At 38.2% G+C, this 20307-nt stretch overlaps 1 protein-coding gene across 4 annotated transcripts in view; it reads left to right on the top strand.

Moving 5' to 3' along the window:
• WDPCP (WD repeat containing planar cell polarity effector) overlaps positions 1–20307 on the top strand; it is a 157312-nt gene that overhangs the window by 89332 nt on the left and 47673 nt on the right. For all 4 annotated transcript variants that reach the window (XM_074864905.1, XM_074864906.1, XM_074864907.1 and 1 more), the window contains one exon: positions 2285–2408. In XM_074864905.1, the coding sequence (XP_074721006.1) occupies positions 2285–2408 (124 nt within the window). The remainder of the gene's footprint in view (positions 1–2284; positions 2409–20307) is intronic.

The following is a 20307-nucleotide window of genomic DNA, read 5'->3' as shown; positions in this document are numbered from 1 at the left end:
ATGTAGCAGTATCTTACATGTTCTGTAACTGTTATTACACGACATAAATTTAGCTTATGCTACAGGCTAGTGTTAGTTAACATAGGACTGGAGTATTTGTTATATGTTCATAGTGAGACAGCACCAACTTAAGGAGGGACATTTTCCTGCAATGGGGACAAGAGATTTTAGTATGGTTTTTAAGGTGCTTTTGAAGGGTCATTCTTTCATTACAGGATCCAGAGGCTTTGAATACACTATCCTCTGCTGCCTCCTTTAGGATTATAGCATTTGTCCTCACTGTAATCTTCTGGCCCCCTGCAGTAGTAGCTGGGTTCCCTCACAAGAAATGATGAATTTTAGGTTCAGCCTCGTCTCTGCTGAAGCCTGATGTGATGCCTTCCTCTTGATTTGCTGTCTATCTTGAAACTCAATAGACTTCAAGATTTGAAGTGCCTTGCTTTAGTGAAGGTGTTATCCTCCAGTCTAGCAGGCAGACAGCTGGGGACCAGGCATCTTTTGTGGCAAGAAAGAATACTTAGGATTCTGGTGTGTTTGATGATAGAAAAACTCCAAGGTGTCCTGTGTTGCTGCCAAGCCATCAGCTATCCCATTTCGGGGGATCTGATTAAAAAAATCTGTGCATTGCAAGAATAGCGTATCAATTCTAAATAAAACATGCTTTTAAAAGTACCCATGAAAAGGGCTGATTTTCAAACTCTTGTAAAAATATGCACATTATAAATAGATGTCTGTGTGTTTTCCCCCCATGCAGCTCCCTAACACTGTTTACAGCAGCTGGAATTTCATTCTGTCCAGGAGTTATTCTATATGAATCTAACAAATTTGGCATGGTAATTTGTTTTCTTTTTTATTAGCAAAACCCAGTGGGGGCTTTTATTTATAGTGATGGGGCAGTTATCTTTGAGATCTTTATTCTGCCTTCAACATCAAGCTGGGCTATCTAATGAATCTATAACTGTGCTAGCAGTTACTCGTATTCCATGTACGCTGAAATATTTCATGCTGTCAAGAAAACAGCAATGGCAAGAGAGTATGGCTTGTTTTTGCAAAGGTACTGCTGTATTCAATTTTAATCTAAATGGACTGCTGCTTTGAGAGAAAATGCCTTTAAAGTTCAACTTATCTTACTGTCTAGATTTAAGATAATGCAAAGCCTAATTTACTAACAGTTTGATTGTGTTCCTAACACAGTACTATTAGCACATTTAGTGCTATCAAGCCTAATAAAATAAAATGTAACTATGCTTGGAAATAAAGAACCATTATCACTAAATACAGAAATGGCTAGTTCAAACAAACGTTAATAACAGCACATCACTGAGATTTTGTCTGCCTAATGAGACAATAGGTTATATTTTGCTTTTAAAGCCCACACAAAATTCTGATTAGCCGTAGCAGTTTGCATATTCCCTCTGAAAGGAGAACCTATATAGCAAATATATAGCAAACACTCTCTGTTCTGCCTATAAGCACTTGTATTATGTGTTAACTCTCAAGCAGAAGACATATAACATAAATATTACTTATCATTAAATTTCCTTTCACCTAAGCATGTGGGACACACATATACTGTATACTTTCTTGTATTATTTATAATTTTGTGTGAAAAACATGTAGAAAATTGCCTAAGAGCTCCAGCTGGGGCATATAGTAGTCAGAAACTATTTAAAGCGGAGAGAACTTCTGTAACAAAAAGGCTTTATTTTATTGATTACAAGGGAGGTTATCCTGTTTCCCACCACTACACGCTGTAGGTGAGTCAAACCCTTAGGGTTTCTAGATCCTTTTATTTAAAGTTTTTGAAAACTGTGGGCTGAAGGAGGTTCCTTAGACCCCAAGGCCATCACAAGAAGGGTTCTGTCGCCTGCTGACCTATCACAACAATCCCTGAAAAACTGAACTTCCCTGTTGTTTGCCTAAGAGGACAAACATGATTTGAGCTAATTGAGAGTTGATCTCTACTGGACAAGCTTGTTCAAACTGTATTACTCTTATGAGTCACTTTTAATTGTACGCTGCTGGTGAGAACTTGATGTGTTATAGACTTCTTCATCCTTTTGACAGCTTCTGTTGCTCAAAGTCCCTGTCAACTCTGCCTCAAAGTGAAAGTTTATATGCACATTTGTGTTTGTACAATCTGTCATATTTTAATTTCATCTGTCCTGCAACAACATCACATTTCATCAGTGTTTGAGGAATTTGACTGACTGCAAACATGAGCAACCTGTTGTAATTGAAACAGTTTCACTTGTTTCATTGCTGCTGTGTTTGAACTCCACAGCACAGCTTGAGGCAAGCCTTGGAACCTTTTATGCTCCAACAAGACCCCTCTTGGATACAACTGTGCTGGAGTACAGGGACCAAATCAGCAGATATGCAAGAAGGTTCTTCCACCACCTGCTCAGGTGAATGACAGTTTCAACTTCTATCAACTTAAAATTGATTGCATATTTCAGTAACTATCTACTTTAATGTGGTTAACATTTTCCGAGAGGACCACCCCTGAAAAAAATGCATTCATTGTTACTGTTTGTTTAACTTGCACTTCGTTCCTTTCAAGTACAGTATTGCAGATAAAATGCTATTCAGAGCTCTTCTATCACCAATGCACTTAAAACGAATCACCCTTTCCCTTTTAGCTTGATAGAAAAAAGATAACATGCTTCTGAGAGATTTACATTCACCAACTGCTTGCAGATTTAACTATTGAAACAGCTTACAAACTTGGAGAGTTTAAATAGATGCTAAAATGCAAATGAATGGTGTTTTGTCCAAGACATTTTTGTCTTTGCACCATTGAAATCTTGAGTATTTTGTTGTTCTCATCCTCAAAGTTCTTATACAGAGATTCATATTCCAGTGATTTTCAATGAATTTTCAATGCCATTAAAATAAGAGGAGAAAATGAAATGTTGCATTTGCCTGGAAATTATATGACATTAGACAAGTCATAATACCAAATTCAGCTAGAATTTATAGTATATTTGTTTATTGCTATATTTTTCCTTCATAATAAATTAATATCCTAAATTTCAATCAGTTATAAACATCAATATACAGCAGTTTAATCTGTTCATGTGTTCAACTGCAAATACAGATGAAACATTCCCTCTGATAATTATCCAGTGGGTGAAAATAAGGAGACATTACCTTCTGAATTATAGAATGTTAGTAATGCCTTGTTGAGGAGTGTAGATGGACATAGTGAGAAGACTTGCAATGCACCCGTTTTTAGTGATTCCCAGATTATATACATTGTCTGATTATGCAAAACTAGGAAGTGCAAGTGACTTTGATGGTACAGTTTATGCTTCTTTCACATCTTAAAGAGAAAGTATTTTATACTGTCTTCTGCATTTTGAATCTGAATAGCATCCCCATTCCAATGGGGAAATTATTCTAAGTAGAATGCTCCAAATATCTGCATAATATGCACCAGCCTTTCACTGGAGTTTTCTTAATAGATGTAGCCACAATAGTGAGTACAAACTCTTGCTTTTGCCTTTCTCCTAGAAACCAGCAGGGAAGATCTGTTGCTGCAATGGCCAACTGTAGTGGCTGTGGGCCAGTTGCCTGCAGAGGACAGATGCAGAAAGAATGCCTCAGAGATTGCTGAGAGGTGTGACTATAGTGCTCTTACATCTGCAAGAGAAAGGTGTATTCCCTCTGACTCAGGATTTGCTTCCAAATGCTAGCAGGCATGCAGAGGCATGGGGCCCTGGCTGAGCTTTCAGCCCTTGGGGCTGCTGAACACAGCTGAAACACTGACTCAATCCCCCTAGCAAACAGTGAGCTTCAGTGCCAGAACGCTGCCTGGACAGTACGGGGCACAGACAGGAGTTGTGCAGGGGAGTCTCCCTGTGTCTTTTACCTCTACTATAAAGCAGCCCTTGAACAATCTACAGTTGTGGCAGTTTCTGGAACAAATGTGTGTTATTTTGCTGTTTCCCTATTGTCAAAGGGATTTGTATTCAACTGAATCAGAGTGATACGATCATGTGATTGCTGCAGAACAGATGGTAATGCTTAAAGCTTATCTGAGAAGACATAATCTAAGTACAAAATGAAATGTTCAAAAATGGGAGATTTATCTGATAGAAAGCAAGGAAATAATGTTCAGAGCTGATCTTTATTGTATTAAAGTGGCTGTGCCTTAATTGGTGTTTATTTCCTTTTAGATGTTTTTTTAAGTGACTAGAATGATTTGAATGTAGGCTAAGCAGCAAGTACTACAGATTTGTTGGAGCAATGGTTCTGGGTGAGAGAATGCCATCTAGGCACAATGCAATGTCTAGGAGAATCAGAGGGAGGCACAATGGTTACTAATTCTTTCAGGGACGTGAAAGTTGCAGTTGCTGCTATTACATCTGTCTGTGAGGAGCCAGCAAGGCAAGCCACTTCTGCCAGCCTGCATTTACAATTGTAGGTTCAGAACAGGAAGAAAAGCAAGAAGAGAATTATGCTCTGGCCTTTTCAAGTCACCGTATTATGCCCATGAGGACTCTGAAAATGGAGTAGTCCTCCCACTACCTGTTTGTCAGGCAGCAACTATATCTGGGTGTCAGGAAGGCCTCATTTTAAGTCAGTTCTCTGTCTCAACCCTTGTTATTTGAGTTAGTCACTTTTTTACCCTTATTCATTTAGCATAAATACTTGCAGGCTAGTTACAAATAGTTAGTAAATCTTCAGAGTGCATTTTTATTACTGCAGATGTGTCTGCATGACCAAGCAGGAAGACTTGAAGGCAGAAGCACTGTAAACTGTCAATGCCAACTTGATGCACCACTAGGGGATATTTGTTACTTGTGAGCATGAGGAGGCAAAAGCAAAGTGATAACTTTGTACCCTGTTGTAGCAAGAAGTGGAGGAAACAGAGCACTTCCTAAATTACATGCACTATAAGTATGGCTGATATTCCAAAAGTATTTCTTGGAATAGAGCAGAGCCTGACACAATTCCTTTGGGCTTCCGAGACAGCAAGCAGCAGATGCACAGAAGTTAAATCTAGAGGATAAGGAGCTAAAACACACAGGAAGAAACTCAGAAGTGGGGTAGGAAGAGTGAGGTAAGTAGGGTTAGCAGCATGAGTAGAAGACGAGGAATTGGGGATGAAGGCCTAAAGGCAGGGATAGGGACATGGAGAATCCTGCAAAAGGGCAGAGTGGTAGTACAGAGCGAAATGGGGGAAGACAGCTTAGGATGAGTGTGGTGGGCTATAGAGGAGACCAGACATACAAGGAATGGACAGGGAAGGGCGGAGTTTTTCATAGACGATTAAAACATTAAAACACTTAAATGTTTCTAGATCTAAATCTGAAAAATGTGCATATAAACAAAAGTTTTCACCCCCTTCTCCAGCTTTCTTTTGAATGCCCCACCAATGTGCCTTAAGCCTTTTCTAGAAGGACCCACTCTTGGGAGAGAAATATTAATTCATTCTACATGCTGAGACAATCTTTGACCTGCCTGCTGAGTCTGCCAAAAAGGTGCCAGTTATTGTTGTACTTTTAAAGACGTGAGTGTCTGTATTTACTAGAATTGAGAAATACAGTTACCTTTTCAGAAAGGCTATCCTCACTTAGTAATAATCATGTGCCAGTGATTTTAATCTTTACTGTAGGCTGAAAGGTTGTATATCCAGTTGCAAATAACTGGAGACATCCATTTTCACATTATCAGTGAGGTTATAGGCTATTTTTCTACCATCAAAGAGATCAGTTTCTAGAAAATGCTGAATGCTGTGGTGGTAGGTTCCCTCTTTTAGGTATCGGGCACTTTAGAAAGAAGGTGCTCTGTCATTACTGGCTGTATTGCAAGTATGGGTTAGAAAATGGTGCTGCAACCTGAGATGGGTCAAAGAACACTGACAGCACAATTGAAATGGCTTGCAATTAGAAGGAAGGAAAATGGCTTGCAACGTATTTGACACAGACATGTTACTTGTATCCATCGTTATAAAAGCTGAGTTCTTAAATTTGCAAACCATGCAGCATCTTCAGCTTCCACTAAAATAGAAGCTTAGAGCTTTGCAGGTATAGGCCCTGAACAGAGAATATGGAATACCTCCAAAACCAGGCGTTCAGTATACAAAATTAAAATTAAAGGCCTCTTAATTATATGCCAGGGATCCATTACAACAGTATTTATGGAATGAATGATTATTTTCACTTTAAATTCTTATCTATAATTAAAAAATACAGGAACTGAATTACATGTATAGAAATATATCTTAGGTGTTCCTTGCCACTTGAGTAGCACTCTGGTATTTTATTATGATGTCACTGCTTATAATAATGTAATGCCTTATATCATTATGTAAAATGTTGAGCAGAGGTGGATTTATTAGGAAGCCTTGGGGAGCTGTAACCTTCTTGCCCCCACCCTTTTGTTGAGCACTGCCTACTAAGTGTATTTGTGTAATGGGGGAGTGGCTGCACAACCTCCTGCCTCTGTATAACAGCCTCATCTAGCCGTGTACAGAACATGGAATGGGATGGAATAGTTTTTCACTCGTTAACTATGGCATCGCTGACTCATGGCTTTGCTTCACTCTGATCAAGCATTCGTAAATTGTACTTGTCATATTTTCTAATGCATGAAATTATCTTGTTTGTTTGACACACACACACACACAGAGGCAGAAACACATGCCTGCTGTGTTTTGTTCAGATTTTTCTGTCTCTCTCAGAGAGACAGTGAGAAAGTAATGTAGCATGAGCTGGAGGTAAAGGCTGAGCTGGAAAGTAAAGTTTGAAATGCAGCTCAGGAGTTGTAGAATTCGAATGCAGCCACAGTGCTGTGTTTCTGCTGTGCCCTTTCCCCCTTTGTAATTCAGCTCTTGTGTTTGTGAATACACAATTTAAGGATCTCTTTTCCTTTTTTTTTTTTCACGTGGAAAAATACTAAGATTCAAAACTGTTTGGACCTTTCCATCTGATAATTCCATTAAGAGAATGTCACTGGGTTTTTTTCCCATAGTACAAGTATGTTTACCTACAAAGCAAAGCTCTGTTGTAAATAACAAGATAGTGCATTTGCTTCTTTCAAGAGCAAAATGCAGCTCTGATCACATTCATTAGTAGAATTTTGGATGGATTCATGAAATATTCTCCTTCATCTGAATCCAAAAATGAAACCCTCCACCACGGTTTTACTGTTACTGGTTTTACTCCTTCACAAATCTCACAAATGTTGTGTACTCTTCCCAGTGTTTGGTGTAAGATGCTACCGGTTAATGATGCAAAGAAAAAATTAGGTACCTGTTGGGCAGAACATTCACGAAGTGGTATGACTTTACACACAGAACTTGATAGAACTCTTTGTAAATAAACACTCATAAAGGAGATGAGAAAGTAGGTGGTCATTAGCATCACGGGAGGGCTGCTTCCAGCCAGTACTGATTTTTATAAATCACTTCACTATTCAAGAGTTCTGAAGTGTACTGCTATACTACCTGACATGATGCCTTGACACAGTCAGTTATCACTTAAGTGCAGGATAGCCTTTGAAAAGCTAAAATAAAGCTCTTTCGCCCTGCAGGTACATCACTTATGCAGTACTAACTACCCCTTGGTAAGCAGGTTCCCATATCACTACACTGCAATCTGCAAAGTAGATATTCACTGTGAGTATTCCATCCTAAATAGGGCCCTAAATCAAAGGTGAAAAAAATGCCTCAACTCTATAGGAATAGTTCCCAATCCCATCTGCTGCCAACTATATGGAACTGAGGGACAGAGTGAGCAAAGAGCTTTTATGATTCTTTTTAAGAGCACCCTAAAAGTAGAATCTATAATTATATTGGTACATAGTGTGTCACAAAATATGTATAAACATTAATGATGACATGGTTCAGGACTAAGAATGTCTTTTATATTCATAAGGTAACCTATTAGGCATTAAACTATGCCTTCAGATAAAATGACCACTGATGTCAGTCAGGTTCTCTGTGGTGGCCACATGAACAGAATTCATCTCTATGGGAGTAAGTTCAGTAGCAGCATTCTGACTAAAGTAGCACCTTCTGGAGAGGACTTTGAAGAGTCATTTTTTGTCATCTTGTGAAAACGATCAAAACCAAAGGTTTTCATATTACCACGGCACTGATAAATGAGCATTTCAATTGCTGTGATGGAACTGCACATGAAAAGATTCTCCTGGTCATGCTTCTTGACCTGTTTTAGAAACAAGAAAAAAAGGGATCTATTTAATGGAACTAGATTATTTTTGCAGTTAAAGAGGTTAAATACCTCCGGAAAAGTTTAGAATGTCTTTGCTTCAGTCCTGTGTTGTTAATGATTTTTTTTCTTGAACCAGCTCCACAACAATTTTCAATTTCAGTCAGATGCTTTGATGCCACAGGAATGGCTCCAGGATTTAATTCTCTAGTGGTGATTACAATGTAAGAAATACTGAGCAAAATATTGGGGTGGGGATGGGGGGGTGGGAACCAAATTACATGACATAATTGCTTGAGAATAAAATCCCATGAAGATAAACCACAAGAAATCTCTGTCAGAGATTTGGGCAAGATTTTCTGCTGAACCAAATGGGAGACATTGCTTGGAGCATGGGAAAAATGGCCCCTCCCAACACTTAGAGCGGTCCCAGAGCTACTCTAATATGGAGCCTTTTCCCAGAGTCACCAACAAATGGCTGTTTGGTGGCCCATAATGCCATGGGGCTGCACCAGAAAAAAGGAGCACAGAATAGCTACGTTGGACTAATGTTCTTTGTGCCAAGGCTATTCCCACGTGCTGGTTAATCTGACTTTGATATTGCTACTTTTAGAAGCTGAGCCCACGTAGGGACCATTGTTTTGTTGTGTTGTGTAACTGATAATCTGCCCTCGTAAGGTGACTTTTTCCTGCTGTACCAGCTGTGCAATTCACCTGAAATCTGAGGGGCTTTGGGCATACATCGAGTGCAGAAACAGTGCAAATATACTATATTCATGGACAAAAACTCAAGAATAAGTTCTTAACAACACATCTTCTCCTTGCGCAGCTGCAGTCAGTCAGCCTCAGCTTTCCTTTGCAGGTCATCAGTTACTTCCTCCCCATCAACTCTACCTAGTCACTAATGGTATCTCCTTCTGAAGTGACACTCAAAAATATCTTCTTGAGGTCCTGACCAAGAACCTGAATTTAAGATGTTTTTTTTTTCCTTGCAGTCTTTCGAGATTGATTCATGTCTCATCTCTTTACCAAGACACTTTTTCTCCATTCATCTTCAGAGTCTTCCTGATCCCCACCATTACACTTCACTTTTCTGTGTATGGACTATCTGACAATATTCTGTCCTGAACTCAGTTCATCGGATCAGAACAGAACGTGGCTTGGCAATCTGTAATCCATTTGTTGTGTGCGAAAAATTGTTTGTTTTCCTCCCTAAAGAGCTTTGTTTTTCTGACTTTTCTCCCACTTCCATTCAATACCCTCCAGGAAGAGCTAACTGAGCAGTCAGGCACCCCTAAGCTTCCTATCTTCAAATGCAGAGCTCCTTTTTATGGTTCTTCAGAACTGAAGAGCCTGCTAAGGAGAGGATACCATAAGTAAAATTTAGAACAGAAGTCAGAAATAGTCAATTGTCCAATAAGTGGATGTAGTGTCTTGGGGCTGCACTTCACCTCTCCTGACTTAATAATGTAGAATTTAGATGTCCTACACATTCATCTGGGCTTCCTCTGAAGTTCGTATAGAGACATGGGCACCTAAAGGATGAGTAATCCCATTGAAGGGAGATGTCTAAGATAAGCGTGAAGAATCAAACATCAGTGCCTATCCCTATAAATTAATTATAAAGGGAGCCTACCTGATTAGCTTAAATTAGCCTTGTAAAGGTGAGCTGTTTGAAGATAAATGGAATGATTTGCACTGTAAATGTCTAGCTCCTGTATCACATTATTACTGGCCAGTTAACAGAAAGATCTTAGATGCCCACATATAGTTTCTGTAATAGAAGGAGAAAGGCACAAAGACAACAAAAATATGTGAAGAAAGGTTTACAGAAAGTCACAAAAAACAGGTAAGCATGCAGATCTCTTTAAAAATCCCCTTTTGACCAGTTGGCCAGAATGGGAGAGGATGGGGATATTTCTTAGTTTACACTGATAAGTAAAAGAAGTTATACTATAGATAGATAAACAGTAAAATATGACCAGCACTAGATAAAATTAATCTAGAATTTCTAAAGGAAGTCAAGCATCAAATAGCTGAAATACACACTGTGGTGTACAACCTTTTACTTAGAATGACATTAGAACCTGAGGACAGGAACATGGAAAATATGTCAGTTTTCAAAACACAGTCTGGAGAGGCCTTGAAGAACTATAGCCCTATAAGTCCAACCTCTGTACCAGTGAAATTAGTAAAAACTATATTTAAAATAATTGTGAACATACAGACAAATGCATTGTATTGAGGGAGACTCAACAGGATTTCTCCAAAGGCAAGTCATGTCTCAAAACTCCAAATTCTTTGATGTCAGCAATCATGTCAGTAATGGATATCCAGTTGCTACTGATGAAATTTTGACCATTGAAGACCTTTTTGGAAGGTCTCCCATCAAAATGCCTTAAAGAAACTAAGCTGCCACAGGATAAGAAGGAAGCTCCCTTTTCATAGATAAGCAATTCATTAAAAGGTAAGAAACAGAGTAAGAGTAAATGGTCAGTTGTCAATGGAGGTCACCAATGGAAATTATAAGTATAGCAGATCTATACTTATAAGTAGCCTGGCAAAGGAGCAAATAGCAAAGTGCCAGCATTTGCTAATGATACTAAATTATTAAGACTAGTAAAGATAGGGCCTGCTTCGAAGAACAGCAAAAGGGCTTCACAGGACTCAGCAACAGTGTCAAAATTGAAGATAAAGTTAAATGTAAATTAATTCAAAGTGAAGCACATGGCAGGGGTGACTCCTAACTTAATGTATAAAATGATAGAGTCTGAGCTCACCATTACTCTGGAAGAAGAATTTGGTCTTAAAACTCTACAGCTATGAAATAGTCAATTTAGTGCTCAGCACAAGTAGAAAAAGCAAATTGGATGCCAGGAATTCGTAGAAAAGGAATAGACAACAAAACACTGAACTTCAGTTCACCTGAATTTTGTGTGTAGTTTTGGAGTCCCATAATCTGTAAAAGGATATAGTAGAACTCAAAAAGCTTTAGGAAGGGCAGCCACAATGATTAAAGGCATGAAACAGCTTTAGTGAAAGGAATGACTAAATAGACTAGAACTCCTCGACCTAAAGAGGAGGCAACTGAGATAGAGATCTATTAATTTGTGAGTGTTAGGGAGAAAAAGCACAGTAGATGACTGCTCACTGCTTCTCCTAATACAAAAACTAGGGGTCATCAAGTGAAGCTAACATGTGGCAGTTCCAAAATATAGTGATTCTTCACATAACATATAATTAAAATATGAAGTTCCTTACCACAGGATGTTGTGGATGATAAAATTGTATATGAGTTAAAAGGCAGAGTTCAGGGAAGAGAAATTCACTGAGGAATACCAGCATAGAAACCACCTTTGGCTCAGCAAATCCCTGAACCACAAATTGTTGGAGACTAGGAGGCTACTTAGCGAAGTATCACCATATGCTTGCCCTGTTCTTATGTTGTTTCCCAGGCGCCTAGCTGTTGGCAACGTATTAGGTTAGATGTACCTTCGATCTGAGCAAATGGTCATCTTACGTTCTGCGTTCTTGTACATGATGCTGTGCAGAAAAAGCTAAAATACTCATTAGTTTTCCATTTGCTCTCAAAAATGTGCCAAAATTCGTGCGATCAGAGTTCTAGAGAAGTTCTTGTCTGTCTCTCCTGTGGCTATATTTGCTGTTATGGAGTTCTTCTCTGAGGGAATTTTATGAGCACTACCACTGCATTATTTTAGTATAAAGAAATAATACTGGCTATTGACAAACCTAGATAGAAAAAGTAAATATACTGTAATGGACCTCAATAAGTGATTCAAAATTTGGCCATGTACCCTGACTTTGTAGTTAGATATTTACTGTTAGGCAGCCAGCTTTAGAAAATATTGAGAAGTCTTAGCACTAAAAAAACTGCATCTTATCCGATGTTAGGCATGAGGGAGAGTTGGCCCTGTACCTCATGGAAAGTCAAGGAGGAAAAGGGCCTGTTCATCTTTAATACCAAATTTCCATCTGCTGCGGTTGGAAATTGCAGAGATATCACACATATACAATAGGGATTTATTATAGAGGCAGCAACTCATCCTTAACCATAGCGATGATACTGGGCCTCTGTTATAGAGCTGTCTTTAGTGTGTAGACATGCTGATATGTTTGCTCAATAAAATCCAGCTTTCAAGACATACTGTTAAGTTTACATGATCACCAGAGTGAGAGGGATAAAGCTGAAAAAGAAGAAAAGCAGAAGCGAATTAATGCAATAAAGGCTAGGATTTAACAGACAGGGTTGAGTAAAATAAATGTGAAACAACAGGTGTCACTGACTCTTATCAGCATTTTTAATTAACACCTGTTTTTAGCCCAGAGTACTTTGGAAGAGTATGTTGGAGTGTGTCTGTATTTAAAGATAAAGATAGACTGTTGAGAAGTTACTAAGTAGTAAGAGGTTGGGGGAACAGAGAGGTTTGCGGGTGGGGGGAGGCTGTGTTTGCTGGGTGGGTGTTAGTTGCAGCTTAGAGAAACCTGACAGAAAGCCACTATGATAAAATTGCAAGGTAGGGAAATATTGCTATGGCAACAAAATATATTCTCTTGAAGGAAAATGAGTATGAAAAAGGAAATACAGAGTGTGGGAAATTCAAAGGAAGTGCACATTACAAGAGAAAAGACTGAATCTAGTTTAAAAAGAACTAAACCATCGTAGTTTCAATTTATATAATAATAATTTATAATAGTAATAAATTGCTGTTATCCAGACTTTTATAGCACCTACTACTGAAAATCTCAGAGCACTTGGCAGATGTGAAAGAATTGTACTACACAGTAGGAAAATATCACTGTTGCTTCCAACAGTCATCCTCTTCAGTGGCCCATTCTACAAGAACCCAGGCTAACATGATGGACCAACATCACATGGGAAACATGTGACATAAATATTCATAGGATCAGAATCTTTAAACTAATATTTCTTTGGTGTAGATATAAGAGGGTTCTGTAGTGTTGAACTAGTGCTGGTTTATAGTTAGTTTGAGCAAAGGTCAACAAATAAATGACGTAGCTTTCTTTATAGCTAAAACTACTATTTTTTCTAGAATATTTCTTACTAAATATGTATTTTAAAATTTTAAATGATCCCTTCTTACTAAACTACTTCATTCAAAAATTAATTTGGTTCACTTGAAAATCTGACTCAAAAATGCGTAAACAGCTTTCCTTTCAACATAGAAAGTCTGTCCTGAGAAGCAGCATGGATGTTTAACGTAGTCATCTGAACTATTTCACACAAGAATATGTTTAGGTTTCCTAAAGTAGCATATCATCCTAGAAGATAGGAATCACATGGTAAGATTATTTTTTTGGGGGGGTTGGGAACATCTTCAAGATTCACAGCCAGGTACAACCCTCAAGGGCTTTCTCTGGTCAGGGAGCCATACTGTCTGGCTCCCCTTATTAGCTTTCTCTTTCCTCCTGTTTTTTTAATTTGGTTGGTTTGTTTTCTTGCTTCATACCAGAGGGTACCCTTTGATGTGAAGGGCATTCAGTTCTACACCCAACAATCTATAAAGTTATAGGTGGACTTCCTTTAGTTCAGAGATATGTAATTTGACAGTATACTTCAAGTAACAGAAATTTTGGGTGGCTTGAGATATTTGTGTCCATTTCAGATTTTCTCATGGTTATTCAGTACCTTTTACTTGAGACCTATTTGTGTATGACCTTTGAAAGGCTCCATAAGGGCTTTCTTTTTGAACGAGTCACTCAGGCCCCAAATCCAGCCCTTCACTTAACATGCCTGTATTTAGGACCCACAGAAAATTATAGGTCATAAACCCATACATTAATGCTTTGTTAAATTTGGGCCTAAAGGGATGTATAGATTATACCTGGGCAACCTTTAGAGCTTCTGCATCTAAAGTACAATTTAGAAGATTATCCCCTTGACTCACATGCATATAGACCCAGTGGCTGTTTCTCCATTAGCCGTTGGTGTGCTCTGCAGCACTTTGTCAGTATGAGAGTGTCTTAGAAGGCAACAGGGTTGTAGACCCTCCTCAGAGGTTTGTGTGTCCTGTTCAAAAGAGCTCATAATCTTAGAAACTAGTAGCATAACAGCAGGAGGTTGACAAAATAATGCCACTAGCATCTCAGAGGTCGTAACTTACCAATGCATCCATTGATTCTTCCGTCAGTTCCCTACTAACTTACAGAATCATTGATGAATCTCAACCGACTTTTCAGAGGTAGAAGTCTCAGAAATAAGCAAATGCCTGTCAGTTTTGTGAAAATCAACAAACAGTTAGGCTTAAATAGGATACAGGAGCTATCTGCATCCCAGAAAGCTACAGTGAAAGTTCAGCAGATATATGTTCTGCCAATCAAGACATGCGCGGCTTAACACGAAGCACAGTCTATGTTGCATCTTGCTCAAACCGTTTTTGGGAGGGAGCTGAGTATACCCAGCTGGGAGGAGGACAGTATATTGTCTGGAGTGTATTTTGGCAGGGCACATAGAGAACAGGTAGAGTTACTGTGCTGAGACCGGTCTAGGAGGAAGCATAGGAAGCTAATCAACAATACTCTGTTGCTCACAGAATATCTTCTTTTAAAAAACAGCAGTTATGGTTTAAATTTGTGATTGTGGTACGTGAAACTTTTGGTATGCCTTTGCACATAAACTGTTGTTGAAATAGTCTAGCTGGAGTAAATACCCAGCGATTAATTGATTTTTGCCAAAGTAGATCAGTATTATCGGGGATAGTCTATTTTCCAGACAGTTCATTATTCAGAAATTTCGAAACACAAACCTACAGTTTGGGGAAAGAGAGAAAGATAGGTTCTTTGGAGAGTTCCTGGTCTTCGGGCTGCATTCAGTGGTCTGATTTTCTCTGCAACTGTCTTATTTAAAGAAGGGTGTCCTACTGAACTCATTAGGGTAAAATTGTATCAGTTTTGGGTTGACTTTCATTTAAAGTGTTTTGGTTTTTTTGATGAAATGTAAGATCTTGATGTATTTATTCCTCTCCAGGAACTCTTAAGTAAAGTGTCAATATTTCAGCATTCGCTATAAAGTGCAGGATATGGTCTTTGACTAATACTATATTTTCTATATGAAAGGTTACATAGAAATCTAAGTCTTCAGAATTCACTGAAATTTTACTTTAAAATATTTCCTTGAAGTTCAATAGAATTTCAGGGTTGTCATTTTAGTGATGTGCTGATGTTACACCATCTATACCTGACTTCATTACACATCTATATTCATGTGAAATATATAAGACCTTAAGCCCTGGACCAAGATTTTTTAAATGGTCTCTGGAGCAGTGTTCTGGAATACAGCTACATGCCTAAATCAGTGGTGTTATGTTCAACAGTTGGTTGAAAACCAATCTGTCCACATTTTAATCAACCACTTAGCAACCTAGCCACACACTTTTTACATTCTTTAACCTGATAATCTCAAATTATTCTGGCTCAGAATTCCATTGAAACAGAGTGCAGAGTCATTTTACAGATGCCATTCTTTAATATTGTCTAATTTAAAAGGAAAATATTTCACATAATAACAACATTTTTTGAGGAAAAAAAAAAGCATGAAAACCATTTCTGTTCCAAAAATTGCTGATATGAGAACTTATGGGAAACAGCTCCTTTTATGAATAATTATTATTATTGTGTTTAAGAAATGGGCAAGATGCCTAGAAATTGAATGAAAGAATGAGCTATTAAATTGAAATATTAAATGAAATAACTGAATTAAAAGTGATCATGTAAACCTTGCAGTAAATGTTGGGAGCTGTAGCTGATTGAACATATTTTCATCATCTGTTTTGTATGCTTAAATACAATTGCTTGATGTAAGTAAACACTTGATTGATATTCTGAATACTTTAAAATCTGCATATGCATCACAGAATACTGAACAATTAAAACTTAATTTCAGTGTAGTTTGATTACATGTAAATTATTTCAATATTCATTTTTTCCTGTTCTGTTTGCTCAGTGCATATTTAATACTCACTTTTTGAATGCATATCACCCTTGATTGGACTGTGAGATGAGGAGGACTCTGAAATTTCTTCCATTAAAAAGGATTGCCTTATAAATATTATTTGTGCCACGGCTCTTCCCCTGCAGATTATTTTCTAAATGTTGTGTACCCTTACTGAAGACAAGGAAAAAAACTGCTGCAGCCCTCCTTTATCAGCCCAGCACAAGGAATATGCTTACATGGTCGATGGGCATGTCTAAGAAGGCTTGTTGGTTGTAACTAGTCCCTAAAGAAATGTTTCCATCTTTTCTGCACTATATTTCTCTCTTGCTTGCATGAACTCTCTCTCCCTTCCCTTCCTCCTCCCTCCACATGACTTTTTTTTCTCGTTCCTGAACTTCTTATGACGTGTTTTAATATTATGGGTAAATATTACAAATATTTTGAAGTTGACCATTTTCAGCCTGAATAATCTATCTCTACCTTTAGGTGACCACATTCAGTTTCGGTGTTGTGGAACACAGATGACAAAAGTCTGCCTTTTGATATATTTGTAGAACCTCTCATATAAACTGAAGAGAATTCTTTTCCCTTTTCCATGGGCTGCAATCCATGCACATTATTTTAATCTACAGTATTTAAAATCACCTTATTTCTGAACATCCACCGAGAGGAAACCCTGGGCATTTGATTCTCTTTTTATTTATGCCAATAAAAAGAATAGCCTCTCTGAAGTTAATAAATAACATTCTATTTTTGTATTACTTACATATTTTATTTAAAAATAAAATGCTTTCCTGTCATCTTTTCAGTTAAGTCATATTCTCAAAATACAAGCAGACAACAGGTCTGCCAGTCCACCATGGAAGGCAGGTTTGGATTCTTCTCTGCCTCGACTATTTTTGACCTGCATGACCTTGTCATATCACTCACATTTCCCCTTTGTTTCCTTGTCCATACAACAGACATACTAATAGCTATCTTTTTAAATTTTTGTAGAATAGTTGTAGAAAGGTCGCATAAGTGCATATAATTATTATTTTATTATATGAGAATTTGAACTTAATATTGTATGTGCTAAACAGCTTGCAGGGAAGTGTTTTCCTATCTGTCCTATATAGTTAATCACAGTTTGAGAGTTTTAATCTTGAAGGTCATATTTCTGTTGGCTGTCACTTTGACCAAACAAATGGCTGAACTTCATGGTTTACAGGCAGATTTCCTTATCTCTCTTTTTCAAGAGACATATAAGTCTTGATTGCTGGAGTTATTGTGAAGCAAGCAATAATAACAAGGTGGAGGGAGGGGTGGGAAGACACTCACTTCAAGACCAGTACCCTGTAGATGCCATTTTAGAAAGCAAATATTGTACCTTGTAATTGTAGCACAAGAACAAAAGGGAGGGTGTTTTGCCTGGGTTTTTGTTTGTTTGTTTGTTTGAGGAGCTGATAAAACATACGTGTGCTAGTAATAGCAAGAGGTCTTCCCACAACAAAACATGCTTATAAAACAGACGTTGAGCTTGAGGTCGGTCTCATGCTGTACAGAAATCTCTCTGATTGTTCCTGTAGAATAAAAACAACACAACTTCCATGCCAAAGAGACTCAAAATAACAAGTATCTTCTATTAAAGCTAGTTTTAAAAGACCTGGACATTCTTGACTGATTTAATACTGTTTGCCTAAGTAATGCAAACTTGTCATTCTTGTTTGAAACCTCCACCTTATTTTAACGCAATTCCATTTATAATAATTTATGAAGTATCTGTGTTGTTATTTCCAGCTCTCTTGGTTTGTGAAGAGCATTTCTTGGATAGTCTTTTTTTCCCCCTTTTTTTTTTGCTCAGTACAGATCTGAAAATAATGAGCTAACTTCACAGTTTTATGAATAGGATTCATAATAGGACTGAAGTTTAACGTTGATTAAAGGAAAAAAATTTGAAATCTTTGTGAAACAGCAAAGAAATGACAGCTTTAAGGCCATGATTCCGTTCTGCAGGTCAATCAAATGAAAAAGCTACTTTACATTTTTTGGTTGCAGGCTAAAGCAAATGTCTGTATAGTTATAACTTTGGAAAAACAAAATAATGAAGCAGACATTCTTTTTAGCTAGTCGTATAGCCAGTTTCTGTTTGGTTTCCAATTTCTCCTCGAAGTACTAAGAATGTATATTTAATCCATAATTGAAAAGAAAAATGTGCCAGAAAAAGATATACATGATAACTATTCAAGATACACATATTTTAACATGTACTTATTTGTCTAAATTAAAGCATAGCCTCAGAAGCGACATTACAAACCAATGTATTTTAATGGAAAATCCTTCATAGAAAGCATGTTGAAAAGCTTCAGATACATAGATGTGCATGATAAAATGATGGTGCACTGCCTGTTCTCCAGCGATCAAGAGGTTAACCTTAATTCATCTTTTCCCCTCCCTTAAACAGGTTCTGTGAGGAGGGCTGCAAATTAGTGCCTGGAAGACACAGCAGGGAGATTAGCTTTAGGGAGGAAAGGACTCCCCACTCCAACTCTTAGGAACCTCACCTGGAGAGTGCAATTCCTTTTCTACTTAAGCTAACGTATTATGCCTTCTTGTCACGAATGTTATTCCTTGAGGAAAGTCCTCTCCGGCTCTATCTCACAATCTGCTTAATCGCTCCAAGTGTGCGGTAGAAGAGAAGAGAGCAATAAGGCTGTAGCAAGAGGGAGGCAGAAAATCGCTTAGGCTTTGGCCAGAAACAGGTGTCCCAGTGTGGTACATCACGTGGGACTCCTTCACCCACCAAGGGGAAGAAGGATTCCAGTGTTTCCTCTTGTTCACACTGGCCTGAGGAAGAGCTACAGCATTGCCCGTTGTTTCCTAAGATACCCTCAAGGTACAGAACTTATAAATACCGGCATCCATATGATGCTGTCTGATGATATTCATTGGGCAAACACAAACTACACGTTACTAACACTGAGAAATCACAATGCTGCTTTTTCCCCACTGGGGCAAAGAAGACATCTTCTTCACAAACTTCAAGCATCTACAACTGATCTATTGTTGAAATTAACAGGTGAAGTGGGGGAAACTTTACCAGTAATGGGAAAAATACAGAAATAGGGACAAAAATACAGATGGGGAATCAATCTTTTACTTCACAGCTGAAATAAAATTGAGGTATTTTGTTGGTTTACATATCCAAAAATAATCACCAAAACTATTTTTAAACAGCTTCAAACATGCAGTAGAAGAAAATGTGTACAAATAGAATCACTTTCTCACAGTACAGTGTGATTGTCACATAGTGGTTTTCTACATCTAGTATAAAAGCGGCATTAGCCCAATGCAGAATTTCCCATTGTGATTAGCCTTTGCCAGTGCGATGTTGTATATATTCTGAGGAAGCTTCCGATGGATGGCTTGTTTCCTCTAGCTTCTGTGGAATTCCCAAGGATTGCAAACAAGAGGATATATACAGCCTTCTACAGTATCTCCATCCCATGTAGGTATTTGCTGTAATTGCCAGGAGATGATGGTGTATGGTCTCTGGGTAGGAAGAAGGGTCTGTGTCATTCATTACAAATGGAAGGAGCTGTTGCTCAGCAAGCCCTCAACCCACCAGAGTAATGATCTCAGTATGCCATGATACAGCCCTCCTGGCTTAACAGTAAAGGTGAAGTTCCACATCTACACTGCTCCTTTCCTACTGCACTCTGTCACTCTGTCTCTAGGTGATACTCAGGTGGTGCCTTCTAGAGCACATTTAGAGATCATTTTTGCTTGTGAATTTTGCTGGTTTTCTCCTTGTTTTGCCTCATTGACACAACCTTCCTCACCATAGGATCTTCAGAAAACTCTCAGGATTCTGTGCCAATACAGTGCTGAGGGAGTTAGGAGGCAAAGCAGTGTCACCCCTTACCTTTTTCAGTCCCTGGGGATTCATGACTGTTTAGCATGACTCGACTGGATTATCATCTTCAGAGAGCTGTATTGAAGGGTCTGTGAGGACAAAACTCTGCAAATTTCTACAAGGACCTCTGAAGTCTTGTGAGATTGGGGATTAGTCTTTTCTGCAGGGGACTTTGAGGTTCCTAACAATGTTATTGGGGCTAGCATTCATCTATGTTGTGGCTGGTATCTTTCAAAGGATCAATTTGTTATGACCTACAG

Source organism: Strix uralensis, chromosome 3 (genome assembly GCF_047716275.1).
Source record: "Strix uralensis isolate ZFMK-TIS-50842 chromosome 3, bStrUra1, whole genome shotgun sequence".
NCBI classification, from domain to species: Eukaryota; Metazoa; Chordata; class Aves; order Strigiformes; family Strigidae; genus Strix; species Strix uralensis.
Note: the sequence above shows the minus strand (reverse complement) of the source record. Positions and strands in the feature narration are given on the sequence as shown.